The following is a 20,537-nucleotide window of genomic DNA, read 5'->3' on the forward strand; positions in this document are numbered from 1 at the left end:
CCTTCAGATGAGGAAATCAAAGCGATCCATAGTCATATGAAAAAATTGCTCTAAATCACTACTTATTAGAGAAATACAAATTAAAGCATCTCTGAGGTACCACTTCACACCTCTCAGACTGCCCAATACAACCAGAAAGGGCAATTAAGGGCAAGAAAGGGCAATTAGTAAAATTGAAAAAAAGAACAAAGGCTTTTGTAACAAATATACAAATACACAAATATCCCACATTGGCATTTCCAAAATAATGTCTCATTCTGTATCTTGATTCTCTCACCACTCTGTCAAGTGGGTAGAGAATGGGTAGCATATACATCATTGGTCCCCCAGAAATCATTGTTCATCAGAGGGTTAATCCAAGAGCATTCTTAAATCTTTCAAAATTGTTTTTCTTTCCAATATTTTGTTGTTAATTGTTCTCCTGGTTCTGCTTACTTCATTCCTGAGTTGTTCAAACAAGGTTTTCTAGGTTTCTTTAAAACTGTTCCTTTTGTAATTTCTTATGATCCAATTGTATTCCACTTGTTCAGCTATTCACCAATTGATCTCTATTCTCCCTCAGTTTCCAGTACATTGTCACTACAAAAGAACTCTTTGTGTACATGAGCCCTTCTTTGGGGACCAGATTCCTGATCAAAAGGAATACACATTATAATAATTGGGGGGGGGGGGGCATGGTTCCAAATTGCCTTCCAGAATCATCAAATTTGGATTGGATTTGGCTAGATCAAATCACAGATGTTATATGCTACCCATTCTCCACCTACTTGACAGAGTGATGAGACTCAAGATACAGAATGAGATATATTATTTTGGAAATGCCAATTTGGGATATTTGCGTATTTGTTACAAAAACTTTTGTTCTTTTTTCAATTTTAGAGGAGGTGGGAAAAAGAGAAAATAAAATATTGATCACTGAAAAATAAGCTGAATTTGATTTTTAATTTTTTTTCCTTTTTGGGGATTTTATTTATTTTGAAATTTGACTCCACAATTCTTTCTCTGTTTATACACACAATTGCGTGTATAATTTTATATAAATGCGACTGTTTTCCCACATCTCCTGCAACATTTATAATTTTCTTCTTTTCTCAGAATTTGCTTTTCTCAGAAATTTAATGTACTTGATATGGAAATTCAGATGTACTTTTATCACAGGGTTGTTGATAACTTAAAGCTTTTTGATAATTTCCTATTCACATCCTTTAATCACTTATCAACTGGGGAATACCTCTTGCTCTTATAAATTTAAATTGTTTATCTGAGAAATATGCTGTAAAATATTTTTAAAGAACATTATGTAATGTTCAGTCCTGAGATTAAGAATACTGAATTACTGGGCAGATTTCAGAAAAGCCTGAAAAGTCTTACATGAATTGATACTGAGTGAAGTAAGCAGAACCAGAAAAACACATTAAACATTAACAGCAGCATTGAGAAATGATCAACTATGATAAGCCTATCTCCCCCTTCAGTAGTTCAGGGATCAAAGACAATTCTAAAAAGTTTTCTGATGGAAAATGCCATACACATCCAGAAAAAAACTATGGAGTCTGAAGGAAGATCAAATTACACTCTTTTCACTTTTTAAAACTTGTTTTATTTATTTTTTTTCTCATGTTTCTTTTTTCCCTTTAATTCTGATTCTCCTTTTACAATATTAGTATAGAAATATGTTAAACATGATTGCAGATGTATAACCTATATCAGATTACTTGCTATCATGGGGGGGGGGGAGAAAAAAGAGATAAAAAAATGTGGAACTCAAAAAGTTTTCCAAAAGATGAATGTTGAAAGCTATCTTTGCAAGTAATTTAAAAAAAACAACATTCAAAGAAAATGGTCTACAATGCTCTGAGATAATTATTTTTAAATATTATCACTTTTTTTAAGTTTTTTTGCAAGGCAATGGGGTTAAGTGGCTTGCCCAAGGCCACACAGCTAGGTAATTATTAAGTATTTGAGGCCGAATTTGAACTCAGGTCCTCCTGACTACAGGGCCAGTGCTCTATCCACTGCGCCACCTAGAGCCAGGTAGCCTCCACCAGAGATGATTATTTTATAAAGATTTTTCAAGTATATAAATAATCTGACTTGATTACAAGAATTTTTCTATTTTTCACTCTGATCTTTGTCACTTATATAATATCAAATATAGATCTCTATGCAAATTTGGATGTCATGTTAAATGAGTCATAAAAAATTAATTGTGGTTTTTAAAATATTTATAATAAAACAATTCTTTCTGACATATATGCTCCTCCAACTTTCAGATTCTTAAAAATAAGATATGCTGGTTTATATTTGAACTTATGTGATTCCTTTATTAATTTAGCTAAAGAACATTATTTTTAACAGCTACAAATAGTTTCCAAAGTATTATTAAAAAATAATTTTTAAAAGACCAGGGTAACAGAGAAAACAAATGACAGACCTAATCCCAGACATTTCAAGTATATCTAGCTGTCCTTTGAAATGCAATATATGGAATTTTATTTTCACTTTCTGGAAAACTCATCTATTCCATTTTGTTTTCTTTAATCTACTATCAAAATCAGTTTGCATTCCACCATTACACATTGAAAATAGAGAAGACCATTAGGCACATGCTAAAATTTCAACCCAGAGAAGTCCAATGTTGATCATCTAGAGATGGTATCTTGTCTCTTTTTTGTCTCTTTAGTTTGTCTCTTTTCCCCTCTTCAGCAAATTACCAACAAGTTCTCTGGGGTGAAAAAGTAAGTAAAACTCAAAAGAATGGCAACTGATTACAGGCTTCATAATTTTGTAATTTAAAATGTTTGTCAACGCCAAAGGGCATAAGATGATGCATTCTAAGGAACCAATAAAGAACATAAAAATTTTCCCTTTTGTCCTTTTAGGTATACAGCTGGTTAGAGTAATGTGATGTTTTGACTGCTTTCCTCCCAAATATTGGCTACTGCCAAAAGAGGATGTAAACCCCCTACTAGACTAGAAGTAAAATGTTCATAAATCTATTGAGGCATCTGTTATGCGAAAGTTTGTTTCTTAATCAACACAGGAAACACACATCATAGATTCAAAACATCAGTACATTTATGTTTTCAGGCCCAGGAATTTTCTCTAAAAGCTTTCATCCTAGATAAAGAGTATCTAGACATTATTGTAATAACTAAAGTACCCCTCCCCCCAAAAATGTACACCAAAATGATTTAGTTTCACAAATATTGGTATTTAATTTGTCTTGTTTCTGTTTTTTGTTATTTGGGGATGCCTTTCTAAAACAAGTTCAAATTAAATGCAAAATAAATTTTTAAATCATGTCATTTTCTCTTCTGAGAGGATTCACAAACTAAAACTTCCCTTAAACTATCAGTGTAGTCTTATGAGGAAAAAAAAGAAAGAGTAAAATAGTAACTTTGGTGCCAGAAAACATCTTTCAAATCCAACTGTCTTCAGACAAGTCTCTCCTTTAATTTTCTCATCTATAAATAGGCTATCACAATATTTTCACCACCTATCTCTCTTGGAGTCAGGAAAATACCCTAAAATACTTATTAGCTATGTCCATCCCTACTCAAGTCACCTAAACCTCTAGGAGATTCAAGTTTGACATTGCCTTTAAAATGATGGAATAGGGGGCGGCCAGGTGGCACAGTGGATAAAGCACTGGCCCTGGAATCCAGGAGTACCTGGGTTCAAATCCAGTCTCAGACACTTAATAATTACCTAGCTGTGTGGCCTTGGGCAAGCCACTTAACCCCATTGCCTTGCAAAAACCTAAAAAAAAAAAAAAAAAAAAAGATGGAATAGTTGTGAGGATCAAATAAGATAGTATATGAAAATGGCTTTGCAAAGTTTAAAGTAGTATATAAATATTAGCTAAAATTATGAAGGTAATGTACACCTAAAGGTGAATTATTATAATCTGGATTCAGGGAATGTTCTACAGATTATTTCCAGAACAACATACAATTTACTAATATTCAAACACCAATCTACACAAACTAAGCTATTTGTCATTAAAAATTACTTCCAGGGGCGGCTAGGTGGTGCAGTGGATAGAGCACTGGCCTTGGAGTCAGGAGGACCTGGGTTCAAATCCGGCCTCAGACACTTAATAATTACCTAGCTGTGTGTCCTTGGGCAAGCCACTTTAACCCCATTTGCCTTGCAAAAAAAAACCCTAAAAAAAAAAATTACTTCCATCAAGCTGTCTCTTTTGGATAGCTTTTCAGGATTGTTTTTAGGCAATTTGATAATGAGTCAGACTATTTCTAAACAAACAATGGTATTTGAATGCAATGGCCTATCCATTAAAGAATGGTGAATTGGGAACTCAAACACTGGAAAACTTACACAACATGATTCAGAGTGAAGAGAGAATGAACATAATGACCATAAGTACATTTTAAAAGGAGTCAGGGGGCAGATAGAGTCTGGGGGCTCTGGAGTCATAAGGACCTGAGTTCAAATCCAGCCTCAGACACTTAATAATTGCCTGGCTGTGCAACCTTGGGCAAGTCACTTAATCCCACTGCCATAAATTAAAAAAAAATTTTTAAAAAGAGTCAGTCTCCAGAGAGTGAATGATAAAGCTTGTCAACATACTTCCTTGACAGAAAGGTGATGTTCTCAAAAGGTGTAGAATGAAACAAACATTTTTGGACAGAGCAATGTAGGGATATTTGGCTTGACCATACTCAAATTTTTTACAGGGATTGTATATTGTTTTCTTTTTTTTTTTTATTTGGAGAAAGAAAAAGAGCTACAATTATGTTGTCCCTTTCTCAAAACAAAGGAAAGTAGATCATTGAAACAATTTTTTTAAATGCACAAAAAAGAATACAAGAAGTCCAGAAGCTTTGAAACTAACATGTTGAATTATATGCATTTTAAAAAAGCAATCTGTAGGGGCAGCTAGGTGGCACAGTGGATAAAGCATCCACCCTGCAGTCAGGAGTACCTGAGTTCAAATCTGGTCTCAGACACTTAATAATTACCTAGCTGTGTGGTCTTGGGCAAGCCACTTTAACCCCATTTGCCTTGCAAAAAAAAAAAAAAAGCAATCTGTATATGAGATATTTGTGGTTTCATATATAATCCTCTTTTTCTATTCAACTTTAAATATGGAAGAGCTCTTTTTTGGTGTTCTATTCAAAAAATAAAATGGACACCACATTAAGCAACAATAAAAATTAGTCAACTTCTAGGACAATGCTAATAACATGATCAAAATTAAAGGACACAATACTTTTCATTATCAATAAACTAGAAAAGCAAAAAAGTAATATGGCCCTAGTTGAAAATAGGCTACTGGTGAATTCCACTTAATTTAATCGTATATTGAGGAATATCTTTGCTGTTTAAAAATTATTTTTGTGTAAAAAAAAAAGATAAATCATTCTATTTAAGTGATCACAGCAGGTTAATCAAATGGTTTAATTAATCAAATAGCTCTCCTGAAATCAGGCAAACTATTAAAACAATTCCATTTCAAAGCATACCCACTGGCACAGTTAAGTATAGGTACCACTAATTTCTCCTAACTCATCTCCTATGCAGGTCCCTGAGCTAAAGAGGGCCATCCATAGTACCTATTTGGGAGCTTCTATGGGACATTTTGGTCAGAACCAGAAATGGATGTTGCTCTCCTAAACAGACAAGCAAGTTATCATTGGAGTATATCTTCAGTGAACATTTTTAAATGTTGAAGTTAAAAACTATTTTAGACACCATAGTTTAAATGACATGATGTATTTGGTCTGATTAATTTTATGAAAACAACTCAAAATGTTACCTACTCCCAGACTTTTGTTCTGATTTATCTTTATATAATTTATTATTCATTATTGTGCAAGTCTTTGCAGTAGTTGTTTCTCAGGAAAGCACCAAAGAAAGGTATTCTTAACAATTTCAGTACTCTGAGAAAGAGAAATGATTTTGCATCAAATTCCAAAATTATATACTATAGGATCCAAAAAATTATACAAAATACCTGAATCTTTTAAAGTATTAAAGGGGCGGCTAGGTGGCGTAGTGGATAAGGCACTGGCCTTGGAGTCAGGAGTACCTGGGTTCAAATCTGGTCTCAGACACTTAATAATTGCCTAGCTGTGTGGCCTTGGGCAAGCCACTTAACCCCATTGCCTTGCAAAAACTAAAAAAAAAAATAAAAAAAAAATAAAGTATTAAGATAGCTTTTTCCTTAGAGATTATGCATCTATGCAAATAAAAGCATACTAAATTTCTCATAAGAAGAAAATATAAACTAATCTATTCATCTATATGTGGAGAGAGAGGAGGGAGAAGTGAAAGAGGGAAGAGAAAGATGGGAAAAGGAGAAAGAGAACATTAACTATTTAAGATAATGGTTCCAAAACTGGAAATAATCCCTCTCAAATAGACCCATACTAGAGGACAATACAGAAGCAGTGTAGATAAAGTAAAAAGGTCAATTACATTGCCAAAAATTCTTTCTCTCAATAGTGTGATAAAAGTTAACTTTGGCCTTGAAGCAGGGACTAACATTTCTAATACCTGCCTTTCAGATCTGCAATCAACTCAAAAACCTTTGCTCAAATAAGAAATAAATAATGCTCATTCCTAATTGCAATTTTTGAAAAATAAATGACTCAAAACTTGAATAAAAACTAATTCTTCATTTTTCTTGTACTAAATCATGTCAAAAATGTGTAATGAACAAAAACACTAGTGAACAGCAAAGAATTCTCTTAAGTTTCCATAAGAACTCAGCTACAAGTCCAAATTTACTTGCTTGCTGACACAGAAAATTTCTGACAAAAAGACAACTATAAAATTCTCTATCCATAAAGATATCTAGCAACTCACAAGTAATAATATTTGTTTGTCCTTCATTATGAAAGAAGACCACAACATCAGGGAGATGATGCTATAACAAGTAGATGAATTGGATTTGAGTGAAAGGGTGCTGTGCTAAGTCACCATCCTCACTTTCTCCTCCAGAACTATCTGGAACCAATAGCCAGACATGTATCAGGACAACTGGAGATGACCCTGGAGGCAATCAGAGTTAAGTGACTTGCCCAAGGTCACACAGCTAGTAAGAGTCAAGTGTCTCAAGGCTGGATTTGAACTCCTGTCCTCCTGACTCCAAGGCCAGTGTTTTATCCACTGCATCACCAAGCTGCCCTCACAAGTAATAAAATGAACAATGAATATGAGAGCAGAAATGGCTCACAGGCTAACTGGCTATAAAAATTCATGAGAAAGATTTAAATTCTTACTCTCTATGGGTTATCTCCTATCATGCTACCTTGCTTTCATGTGAAGAAAGGGAAATTTTTCTAACTTATCAGGCTATGTTTTTAAAAATCATAATTAAGGGCAGCTGGAGATAGGAGGACCTGAGTTCAAATGTGACCTCAGACACTTAATAATTACCTAGCTGCATGACCTTGGGCAAGTCACTTAACCCCACTGCCTTACAAAAAAAGATCATAATTAAATAATAAAGTTTTAATTCCTTGAATTATATAAGTATGATATATAGCTTAGTTTATAGTTTTTACTATATTAATACCCTTAGCATTTTTAGCAAAAGAGCTAATTAGGTGGCTAGGTGGCATAGTGGATAAAGCACCGGCCCTGGAGTCAGGAGTTCCTGAGTTCAAATCTGGTCTCAGACACTTAATAATTACCTAGCTGTGTGGCCTTGGGCAAGCCACTTAACCCCATTTGCCTGGCAAAAAAAAAAACCACCCTAAAAAAAAGAAATTAAAAAAAAAACCTGGGACTCCTGAACCCAGGTTCTATAAAAAAGAGCTAATTAAAACCTGGGTGGGGGTGAGGGGGGGGGATCCAGCAATCAAAACATAAAGCCTTATATTAGGCAACAATTTAGTATACAGTTTCAGGAAAGTTGCCATCTCCCTTCATATTCCTTTTTCTTAATACCCAACTAAATCAAACTGTGTGATGGTCCTCAATATGATACCAAACCTGGCAATTATAGTTGCAACTTAATTTAAAGCAATCCAACCAGAATTATCAATTCTCCCACAAGCCTCTATGTCTTTCTATTAAAAAGAAGAAATGTGGGGTGGCTAGGTGGCACAGTGGATAGAGCACTGGTCCTGGAGTCAGGAGTACCTCAGTTCAAATCCTGCCTGTGTGGCCTTGGGCAAGCCACTTAACCCCATTTGCCTTGCAAAAACCTTTAAAAAAAAAAAAGAAAGAAAAGAAACACTCTTGTCTTTCTACTCACTCAAATATGGTATTCTACTTGGTACTCCTTACAGAGCTATAGTTACAGCCATAAAACAAGACATGACTCCATGAATTTTAAGAATTCTAAATTTGCTTAAAAGATCTTGTCAGATCTATGGGAAGGGGAGCAGTTTATGACTAAGGAAGAGATGGAGAACATCACCAAAAACAAACTAGATGATTTCAATTACATTAAATTAAAAAGCTTTTGCACAGATTAAACCACTGTAACCAAGATCAAAAGAAATGTAGTAAATTGGGAAACAATCTTTACAACTAATGATTCTGACAAAGGACTCATTTCTAAAATATACAGAGAACTGAGTCAATATTTTTAAAACAAAAAGCCATTTCCCCAATTGACAAATGGTCAAAGGATATGCAAAGGCAATTTACAGATGAGATCAAAGCAATCCATAGCCATATGAAAAATTGCTCTAAATCATGAATTATTAGAGAAATGCAAATTAAAGCTTCTCTGAGGTACCACCTCCACCTCTCAGACTGGCCAATATGACCAGAAAGGATAATGATCATTGTTGGAAGGGTTGTGGGAAATCTGGAACACTATTACACTGTTGGTGGAACTGTGAACTCAATCAAACCTTTCTGGAGAGAAATTTGGAACTATGCCCAAAGGGCAACAAAAATGTGCATACCTTTGACCCAGCAATACCACTACTGGATCTATACCCTGAAGAGATGATGAAAAAGGGTAAAAACAGAATCACTAAATCACAAAATGTTAAGTGTTAAAAATGTGATCCAGCAGTACCACTACTGGGTCTATATCCTGAAGAGATCATGGGATCTCTTACACAAAAATATTCATAGCAACCCTGCTTATAGTGTCAAAAAATTGGATAATTGAGTGAATGTCCAACAACTGGGGAATGGCTGAACAAATTGTGGTCTATGTACATTATGGAACACTATTGTTCTATTAGAGACCAGGAGGGATGGGAATTAAGAGAACCCTGGAAGGATTTGCATGAAATGAGGCTGAGCAAAATAAACAGAACCAGAAGAACAATGTACACCATAACAGCAACATGGGATTGATGATCAATCTTAATGGACTTATTCATTCCATCACGGCAACAATCAGGGAGAATTTTGGAGTATTTGCCTTGGAGAATACCATCTGTATCCAGAGACAGAATTGTGGAGTTTGAACAAAGACTATTTATTACCTTTAATTAAAAAAAAACCTGTAATCTTATTATGTAATTTTGCTATCTCTTATATTTTATTTTTATTTCCCTTAAGAATATGACTTCTCTCAACACATTCAACTTAGATCAATGTATAGCATGGAAACAATGTAAAAACTAACAGACTCCCTGGGGGGGGGATGGGGAGGGAAGGGAGATTAGGGAAAAAAATTGTAAAATTCAAAAATAAATAAATAAAATATTAAAAATGTTAAGTGTTAGAATGTACTTCAACAAGCATTTTATCCAATCCTTACCCCAAAGTGGACTTACTATATTATCAAAAATTTTCTATACTGCCTGTTTTAGAATACAACCATAAAAGAAGAAACTAATACTTTGGGGGCATTCTATTCCATTTCTGAATTGTTCTGTTGGGAGATTATTTCAGATTATTCCAGATATCCTAAATTTACTTTATTGCAATTTCTACTACCAGTAAATTTCTACCTGTTTGACCCAACCAGATAAATCTGATCTCTCTTCCAAATGACAACTTTTCAAATAATTGAAGACAATGATGCTGTTCCCTTGCACCCTTCACAGTAAACATCTCCCGTTCCTTCAACCAATTTCCTGTAGTATGCATTTAAGACATTTCACCATTCCATTGCCCTACTCTGGAATACTTTTATGTTGTTTAATTTTAATGCAATAAGTAACTATGCATGGATATTCTAAAATATGGGTGGCACAGGATTAAACTAAATCCACATAAGTAATCAGCATTTTTACATATATATATATATATGTACATATATATATATATATGAACAACAAAGTCCAGCAATAAGAGATAAAAAAAGAAATTCTATTTAAAGTAACTATACATATGATCAATATGGAGCTTGGTTATAAATGTAGAGCCTAAATCAGATTGCTTTCTATTGGGGGTAGGGGGGAGCAAGGAAAGGAAGGGAGAAAAATGATGGTTAAAAGCTACTCTTGCATATAGCTGGAAAAACCTAATAAATAAATAAATAAATAAATAAAATGTTTTTTAAACAAATAAATAAAATAATTGTAGACAACATAAAATACTTGGGAATCCATCTGCTATGACAAACCCAGAAACTATTTGAACACAATTGCAAAACACTTTTCATATAAAAAAAAGTCAGAGCTAAACGATTGGAAAAATGTCAACTGTTTATGGATAGGCCAAACTAATAAGAATGACAAGTCTACCTAAATCAAAAAATACTTATTCAGTGCCATACCAATCAAACTACCAAAAAATTATGTTATAGAACTAGAAAAAATAGTACAAAATTCAACTGCAAGAACAAGAGAGAAATATATGGGAATTAATTTTTAAAAATGCAACGAAAAGTAACCTATCCATATTAGACCTCAAACTATATTACAAAGAATCAGTCATCAAAACTGTTTGGTACTGGCTAAAAAAAAGTGGTGAATCAGTGGAATAGATTAGGCACAAAAGAAACAGTAGTAAATGACTAGTAATCTATTTTTTGAAAAACTTAAGACTCAAACTTCTGGGATAAGAACATGGAATTTGACAAAAACTGCCAAGAAAACTGGAAGACAGTATGGCAGAAACTAGGCATAGACCCACAACTCACACCCTATATAACAAGATAAGGTCAAAATGGGTACAGAATTTAGACATAAGAATGATGATAGCATAAGCCAATAGGAAAATAAGTTTATCTGTTACATCTATTGAGAGAGGAGAAATTTATGACCAATTTATGACCAAGAGAACATTAGAAAATGCAAAATGGATAATTTTTATTACATTAAATTTAAGGATTTCTGCACAAATGACCAAGATTAGAAGGAATACAGAAAGCTGGGAAGCAATTTTTTCCAGCTAGTGTTTTTAATAAAGGACTCATTTATTAAAATATATATATATATATATATATAGAACTGAGTCATATTTATAAGCATACAAGTCATTTCCCAATTGATAATGGTCAAAGGACATGAATAAGCATTTTTCAGATGAAGAAATTAAAGTTGTCTACAACCATGTGAAAAGAATGCTCTAAGTCATTACTGATTAAAGAAATGCAAATTAAAACAACCAAGGTACTACTTCACACCCATCAGATTAACTAATATGACAAAAAAGGAAAATGATCAATGATGGAAGGGATGGGGAAAATTGCACTGTTGGTGTAACTGTGAATTTATCCATCCATTCTGGAGAGCAATTTAGAACTAAACTCCAAGGGCTATAAAATTGAATATTGGTTTTATCACAAAGAGATCATAAAATAGGAAAAACAATCCACATATACAAAAATATTTATAAATATAACATGTCAGGTCATAAAGGGGGGGAGGGAGAAACTAAAAAAAATGGACAACTCAAAATCTTACCAAAAATCAATATTGAAAACTATTTTTATGTGCAATTGGAATATATATACATATATATATTTATATTTTTAAAGATCTTATGAACCACCAACCTAATCTCCCTTCAAAGCCTTATCTTTCATTATATGGGCCTTTCTCTCTAGCCAAATTTGAACTTCTTTAAACTTAATGTTCCACCCTACAATTCATCTCATCCTGTCCAAATTTTATCCACTATTCAAAGCTTAGCTCAAAATTTTATATCTCATCCATGAGAGTAGAAATAAAGAATGACTTCATGATCTTGCCTCTCTTTATTCTGAACACCTACAGCAATCTTCTTAAATACTTATCTTATTCTATCCTTTATCTTGTTTATTTGCTTTATCTCTCCTAACAGATAATAAACTTCCCAGACAAAAGGAATATTTTATGTATTTTTATCTCCCTCATTATTATCCTCTACCCCCATCACAGCAACTCACACTTTATTAACGTCTGATCATCTAAAGAAATGACTTAAGCAATCCAATAATTCTAACACTCTGGGCTGTTCTGGCAACAAGAGCTCAAAGTCTTTACAATTCAACTCAGCAAGACCAAGTCTACTAGGTTTAAGGTGCTTTTGTATTAGGTAAATAAACATGGTTATGAAACCTCACATACATTCTGCTTTTGTTGTGGTTAAAACATTCAACTAATCAAGTTGGCCAATGGGGGAATCCCCTTCAATAGATTAGAGCTGCTCAACTAAGTATTTTACACAAGCATGACATAGACTGCATCAATTGTACATTAAAAAGTGTTGCCATAGCACCAAGAAAGAATGTAAGAAGTGAGTTCCACAATGGCTCAGCAAATCACCGTGGCCTGAAATCGTAACCAATAAGCTAACCCTTCAGAAACCGGCAGACTGGAGTCCAGGGAAACTGCTCAGGAATCTCAGCTGTCCTATTGAGATTAACAATATATTTGGGGAAAATGACATGGACAGTACTGCAGCATAGACGCAGTAAGAGAGATGGACAGAAAGCTGAACTTGGAGCCCAAAAGATCTGAGTTCAAGTTCCACCTGGCTCATAATATGTAATACAGAGCAAGTCATTTAATATCTCAGACAGACCAGCAATTCTAAAATTTTTTGATCTTAGGACACATTTCAACTTTTAATAATCATTGAGGATTCCAAGTGCTTTTACTTATATAATATCTACTGATATTATATTAGAAATTTAAACATTTAAAATATTTTTAAAATATTTAGTTCATTTTCAAACATCAATAATAAAACATGAACACAAATAACATTTTTATGAAAAATGATATAAAACAAAAAATAGAAAATGGCATTTTTACCTTTATTCTTTCAAATCTTTGCAAATCTCCTTGTCTTGCTTACTAGAAGACAGCAGGACTCTTATCTCTTATTTATTTATGTATTCAATCTATTGTAATATTTTGTTTTGGTTGAACTATATGAAAAAAAGCTGGCCTCATACAGATATGTAGTTGAAGGGAGGAGTAATTTAAAACCCTTTCCAGTTAACTGTGAATATTGATCTTTGCTATTACACCAAAATTTAACAACTATTTCTTAAAATATGAATTACAATTTAGATTCTGAAACCATATCAATGAATTAATAAGAACAAAAAGGGAAAATAACATTTCCATTTTATTAGAAAAATAATGTTGACTTCTCAGACCACACTTTGGGGAACTTCTGCTCTAGGCACTTTTCCAATGTTTTAAATTTCAGAGAAGATTTATTATCAGCAAAGGTAGAGGAAATTACAGATTCTATCCCTAACCCTATGACATAGAAATAAGAAAGCAAAATACAAAACAGATTGCCTCAGAGCAAAAGAAAGCTCCAAAGTGCTCTGGGTAAAATTAGGGAAGGAATGCTCATTTTCAGTTGGAAACAGCTGGCTTCATGGAGGAGGTGGCACTTGAACTGAGTCTTGAAGGATGAGATGGAATGTCATTCCAGGAATGTGGTACAGCCTTCATGATCACAGAAAGATAAGGAAAGATAAGATGAAAACAGCTAAAAAAAAGTAGTCCTTTTGGGTCAGAATGTAAAATATAAGAGGGAGAATAGTATGAAATTAAAAAAGGAAAGGCAATCCAGAGTCAAATTTGGAAGACATAAATATCAGAGGAAGAAAATTCACAAAAAAAGTAGACATCCATTGATTGGGAAATATCTGAATAAATTTTGGAATAAGAACTTAATGAAATACCATTAAAACATAAGGATTGTCAAAAAAGGACAGAATCTGAGAAATTTCTGAAATAGTATATGAACCAATGCAGAGGGACTTGATCAAAACCAAGAGAAAAATCAAAAATTGACTACATTGTAAAGGACAACAATTGTAATAGACATCTATGATTGAAATAAATATGACAAGTTCTCAGAACTACAAAACTGATGAAGCTTTCCTCCTACCTCTTCACAAAGAAGTGATAAACAATAAATCCAAAGTGAGACATAGATTTTCTCACATTACAAATAACACTTTTTTGTGCTTGACTATACTTATTTGATTCTAGGAAAAGCTTTTATTGGAAGAGAGGGCAGTACTGGAAGAGAGGGGATGGTACAACTATTTTTTTGATTAAAAAAAGGAGAAAGAAATGTCAATGACCATATGAATACCAAGAAAATTAAAAGGAAATTCAGAAGGGGACATAAACAGGAAGAGCAATGTTGAAACTATCATGTTTCAGTTAATGTTTACTTTAAAAAACAAGATGTATATGACAGATTCATGGTTTCATATATAAGCCTGCTTTTCTATTCTTTTATATGGAAATTTTAATGTTTCCTGATGACCATCAAATTTGAAATTTAATTATTTTTAATTTACAAGAAATGTAATTGTTACAGTATTAACATAAATTTGAGCCACTATCTAAGGAAACAAGTTTAGAGAGGATAAGTGATTGCCCAAGGTCTGAAAGGGAGTTGGTAATAAAGATGGGTCTTGAACCCAAGTCCTGAGACTCTAATTCCAGCACTCTTTCCACTGTACCACAGACCAGCTCATTCCAAGAAAGATAAAAGATCCCTAAGGACATGTGACTCAGCAAAGCTGCCCACTCATTTCTAAAAGGCCAATCAAGTTCATCCATTGCTTTGGCATTAAATTCAAAATTTTAAGAAAGCTACTCTCATCCATGACTTTTGTATCCAAAAGATTCCTAAAACACTAATTCCTAGTAAGCAAGTCTCCAAAAAAAGTTAGGTCACTTCTGGAGGATCCTCTGACTGGGTTCTAAGTGACTGAAAATATTCACTTTCCCCAAAATGAACCACTTTCTCAAGGTCAGCCTAAAAACCACACTAACTCTGAAGTAGTTTTACTCTACAGACAGAAATGAAAAGGATTTTAAGTAAAAGCATCAAGGCAAATTTTACAGTCATTCATCTCCTGAGGCACTTCTAGGTAATACTACTATTATTAAAGCTAGGCACCACACACTTTAAGAAGTCAACTGGGAACTGGACCTCATTCATACTAAAACATTCCTGTAACAGCAGGGTGCTTGCTAACACCAACCTAGTGTATTTAATACTCACTTAGAATGCCTTCTAATGAATCACCAACTATCATTTCCTGTAGCATTTCCTTTTCAAAAACTGACCAAACCTGATTTAGCTTAATAGGATAGATGTGAAAGATACATGAACAAAAATTCCAGAATAAAACACAACTTTTATCTAATTCAAAAGATGAAATTTCTGACCCACCCCTTGGAAGAATACATGGCACACAGAATTGTTTTTTTCCAAAGGAGGATGGATTTTTTCCTGAATCATTTATGTTCTACCCACTAGTAACTTCTAGAAATTAGGCTCCTTTCCCTGAAGTTTTACATCAAATTCAATATATAACCTAAAGAAAATTATAATCATATTCATTTCAGCTACTATAGGTATGAAGGAAATAGACTGGGGTACCATTGTTCCTAATTAGACAGATTCTAACCAGTCAAATTATGTTCTCTGATATATCAACTATATATGGTGAAATATGTGTGATACCAAACAAGGTTAGTATGTAACATTCTGAGTCTTATCCTGTTATCACAAATGTGTCCCAATATAATTCATCCTTAGTCTCATTTGAAATCTGACACTTGAGATTTATTTTTATCTAATGCTTGTGTGTGAATAATATATTTGAGATTTCTCTAATCTCTAGATTCACTTGTAAAAGTTAGTCATACCAATTTCAGTCTAAAGATTTCCTTACACAGTATTTAGGTTTTCTGTATTTTGTTAACCCCTTTCATTAGAGGGCCTTGCAATGCTTTACACACATTCTCTCCTGAATTCTTAGGATGCCACTCTAAAAGGAAGTAGTATACTATTACTAACTTCAGTTTGCTGATGTTAAAACAGAATCCTCATCAGACGCTCCTTGTCCATACAGTATATCCCCAATAATTAATGCTAGTTATGTATGAAGAAAAATTTAGAATCAAATTCTTTTTTTCCCCTTCTCTCCCTCAGTTCACATAATATAAATGAAACAAGTATTTGACTTAGTGTTTGCTATGTAAATAAAACTCTCTGCCATCACCAGAGCTTGGGGTTACTGGACTCAAAGAAAGAAAAATGTCTTTCACAAAAACATTTGTGTCACCAGAAGTCTCCAAACATGCCACCATAAAGGTCAAATGAAACTTTAGGGAGAAGAGGAGAAACCGGATGAATAAAAATTTTAGGGTTTTAAGACATTTTGAATATAAAATTCAAATATAAATCAGAAAGTTATTGCTAATTGTCTATTTTCAAATGACTATAGATATATTTCTGGAAAAAGGCTTGGTATCAAAGCACTCTACTATAAAATAAAAGATATGGGTTCTAATGAAAGATCTATCTCTAGATGACCCTGCAAAACCCTGGCTCATAGAGATGCCCCACATCCATTTTATAGATGTCTAACTAAAACCCAGAGGTCACAGGATCATGTCTAGAACTAAAGGGACCTCGAGAGTCAATCTTGTCTAACCTCTCATACTATTGATGAGAAAACTAAGGCCAAAATAGATTAAATAATTTGCCTCTGTAGTCGAATGGGTAGTAAGCATCAAAAGGATTTGAACACGGCACCTGGGACTACTCTACCAATGTAGAAATGCCTCTCTGATCTTGATCTTTAAAATTAGAAATCAATAAATTCTTATTAAACACTATGGATAAACTAATGATATTTTTTTTACCTAACTGAGGGTAAAGCAAGTAAATCATTTACAAATCAAACTCAGAGCAGTGACAAAGACATACAAAAATGAATTGTTCAGACCTAGATTTTTAAAAAAGAGGGCGAAATGAACAGTGCCATGCAAAATATGAATCAAATGAGAAATGTTCAATCAGAATTGAAGTAGTCAGAAATAATAATTTCCATTTATCAATCAGGTAGAGTAAGCACAAGCTTGGAATAAATAACCAAGCACTGGAAATAATATCATCTGGGATAGTTTAGGAATAAGGGACTAGGCCTATGATTTCATTGATAGAGGCAATTCTCAGGTGAGGAAGCTACCTCTACCAATGCAGGCTGGCACCTTCTCTACAACTTTATCTTAGAGCTGCCATAGCCCCTGAGAGGCAAGAAACTTGCACAGCATCACAGAGCCTGACTTCATGGTTAATTCTCCAACATATACTACACTGTCTCTCCAATATGTAATTTGGCTTTTTAAAATAATTCAACTGCGAGATAATCATATTTCATTCCTCCAAAACTCTGATTCTAAATAGAAAGCCTGAAGAAATAGCATATTACCTACCTGCCTGACTACAAGGAAGCATGTGTATTAAACTCATCTTTAAAGTTCTCACTGATTCCCACAAGAATTTAACCGAAATGAGAAAATAAAAATCAAGCTGTCAAATAGAACTCTAAAAGTTCTTGCCATATATAGTCCACCAAGTTTTACTGTTTATCCCACCACTTCCTAGAGTTTCCCAGAACAAGAACACTGCAACAGGTAAAGTGGAAGATACATATGAATAATCAAGGTTACTAGAAAAAATTAGGGTTGAGTATTGGGGCTCTCCTGTTTATAAATATCAAAATGAAACGGGAAGCTGTTTATGGTTTTTCCAGTAAGGATATAATGAGATATACTGTATCTCAAAACACCATCACAATCAAATGTTATTGTAAATAATGTAAAACAATGTTTATAGCTCTTTGACCTTTATATACATTGTATTGCATTATATATTTAAAAAACCAAGGTACCTAGCTACATGCAACAGTCTCATAAAACAATAACTGTTTAGTTTATTAATCAGGAATATTCCCTGAGAGGTGATATTAGCCATATATGACACTGATGCTTAAAGATGAAGTTAGATAAAAATCTGCTTGTGAATATACACTATTTTAATTTATAAGCATTTTATTGCTCACCACATTCTTTGGAAAGTTACAATTCAGTAAATTCAAGACAAGATGTAACTATTCTGGAAAACAGCATTGGCCTATTTTCTAGGTTGTACATAACTTCAAAACTGTATTAGGTAAACCTCCCAGGGGAAATCCCCATAGTTGCCACACCTTCACAAAGATATTAGAAAGCCTGAGAGTCACATTTGGGTCATTTGGATAACAAAGAGATACCCCTCCCTAGACCATAGTCACTTCAAGCATACAAAGTTAGGGTGCACTAGAACTCTTCCGGCTGTGTAGAGGAAGGAATGTGGAGAAAAACAGTAAGTCACCTTCAAAAGCTGCTGGTAGCCAACAATTTTTACATTTTAAAAGAGACTTTGGCCTTTTGGTAAGCTCCAGCTAAAGCTTCCACTTAGAAATCAACCTGTAAACTATTTTAACATGGGAGTTGCTTTGCATAAATATAATTAAGCAAAACCAGAAACTGCACATTCAAATGTGTTCCTTTTGCCTTATCTTTGAGTTGCAGAGGAACAAAGAATTAAAGTTTCCTTGTGTCTTGTTTTACAGGTTCAGCTCAAGTATAATTCTCCAAAAAGCAACCTAAACCACCACAAAATTGTCAGGAAAAGTTCCTTCCGTGAACTGAAAGCAATGAAAAAAATTCTGGAGCCATACTTGGAGAGAAAAAAAAGTTTAGGTGTCCTCTACAGGTCTGATTATTAAATTCAGGAAAATTAATACTGATCCTAGAGGGAATTCAGTATATACTTGTATATTAAGGTTAGTAGCCCCAGAACAGTTTCTGATTTGGATATTTAGTGGGGGAAGCCTTAAGAACCTCTGATTTCACTGCAAAAAGTCTTCCACTCCCTCTTCTACCTCTCCTCCCATCCCAAACCATGTGTTTCTGTGCTCTGAAGAACAACTTGTTGCCTTTTCCATACAGGTGCAGGCCACTGACAGGGAAGGGAGGGCAAAAGATGTAAAGAGCAAAACAAAGCTGTGGAAAAGATGTAAAGAGCAAAACTGTAGTACACTATCAGCGGGGAAGTGAGGTGGAAAAGGTGCCATTGGGGGCGGGGGGGGGGGGGACCAAGGGCGTTGGAGCCGCACCCCATAGCGGTATCCTTCGGAGCTAGGAACCGAGCAAAAATCTAATGACTTAAAAGAAAACCAGAAATCGAGCCCAAAGTGGAATTTATTTTTTACATTCATTTACTCGTTCCTTTTAACAAACTGATGCATGGGACTCTTTAAATCCTAAAGCAAAATCCACTAGTCACGCTTATCTCGAATATAATGGCTTACCTCCTGTGCTACTCTTCCCCCTCCTCTGGGAAAATCTCGCACAATTCCCCCCACTAACAGTCTAGGCTGGTTCACTCAGTAGTTATCATTAAATAGCATTGTGCTACCCCATGTCCATGTTGTCAAGAGGTGAGGAAGAATGCAAATATCACAGCCCAGAAGCAAACCCAGCTTCAAGAAACTTCTGGAGTTCATCACTCCAGGACACAAGCCTAGTTAAAAAGGCTGGTTGTGAGCCCGAGTCCCCTTCCCTCCCCGCTCTCTCCCCTGATGCTCGCACGCCGGCTTACCTTAGTAATGATGAGAGGCTCTCCGTGTTCTCTCCCTCCTTTCAAGGTGAACCCCCAGGGAGCCCCCCCAGTCAGCGACACTTCCAGCAGCCGGTGCCCGTCGGCCGCCCTGGGCTCCAGCACCATGCCCAGAGGCTGCTGCGGCTGCCCCGGCTCCGCCAGCCAGGGGGTGAGCCGCGGCTCTTTGTCCGGGAGCCGCTCCTGCCGAGCGCCCCGGGGCTCCGCGTCCTCCATGGCGCGGGCTCGGAGCGCAGCCGGGCCCGCCGGACTAGGTGCGGTGGGGGAATGAGCGCCGAGCCCAGGCCGAGCCCATGGACCGAGCGCCCGGCCGCCACTCCCCCTCCAGCCCCTCCGGCCTCCCGCCCCTCCTCCTCTCTCTCCTGGCCCAGATCCGGTCGTGTTTGGCCAAAAGAAGGGAAGGAAGGAATGGAGGAAAAGGTGGAGGAGGAGGAGGAGGAGGAGGGTCTGGGGAGGGCTGCTCCTCACCGAGAATAATCTACAGACTTGAGCAGCAACTTCTGGAAAGCGGGCTTAACTCATAAAGGGGAGGGCGGGGGGGGGAGTGTGTGTGCATGCGTGTGCCCATGTGTGTCCGCGCGAGCGTGTCACCAGCAATTCCAGGGCTGCTCTTCGGGCACGACCAGGAGCGAGGGGGGAGGGGAACCGAAGGACAAATAGCTGAGAGGGGGAGGGGCGGGGACAGAGGCAAAAAAAATCACCAAAGGATTGTTTTT

General features: G+C 35.4%; 1 protein-coding gene across 2 annotated transcripts in view; it reads right to left on the reverse strand.

The window, feature by feature from the left end:
* SHROOM2 (shroom family member 2) overlaps positions 1-20,037 on the reverse strand; it is a 270,900-nt gene extending 250,863 nt beyond the window's left edge. Inside the window, exon 1 of one of the 2 annotated variants that reach the window (XM_074213587.1) lies at positions 19,804-20,037. In XM_074213587.1, the coding sequence (XP_074069688.1) occupies positions 19,804-20,037 (234 nt within the window). The remainder of the gene's footprint in view (positions 1-19,803) is intronic. The other variant, XM_074213588.1, reaches the window with a different exon arrangement.
* Positions 20,038-20,537: the final 500 nt, after the last annotated feature.

The sequence above is a fragment of the Macrotis lagotis genome, chromosome 1 (genome assembly GCF_037893015.1).
Source record: "Macrotis lagotis isolate mMagLag1 chromosome 1, bilby.v1.9.chrom.fasta, whole genome shotgun sequence".
In the NCBI taxonomy this organism is placed as follows: Eukaryota; Metazoa; Chordata; class Mammalia; order Peramelemorphia; family Peramelidae; genus Macrotis; species Macrotis lagotis.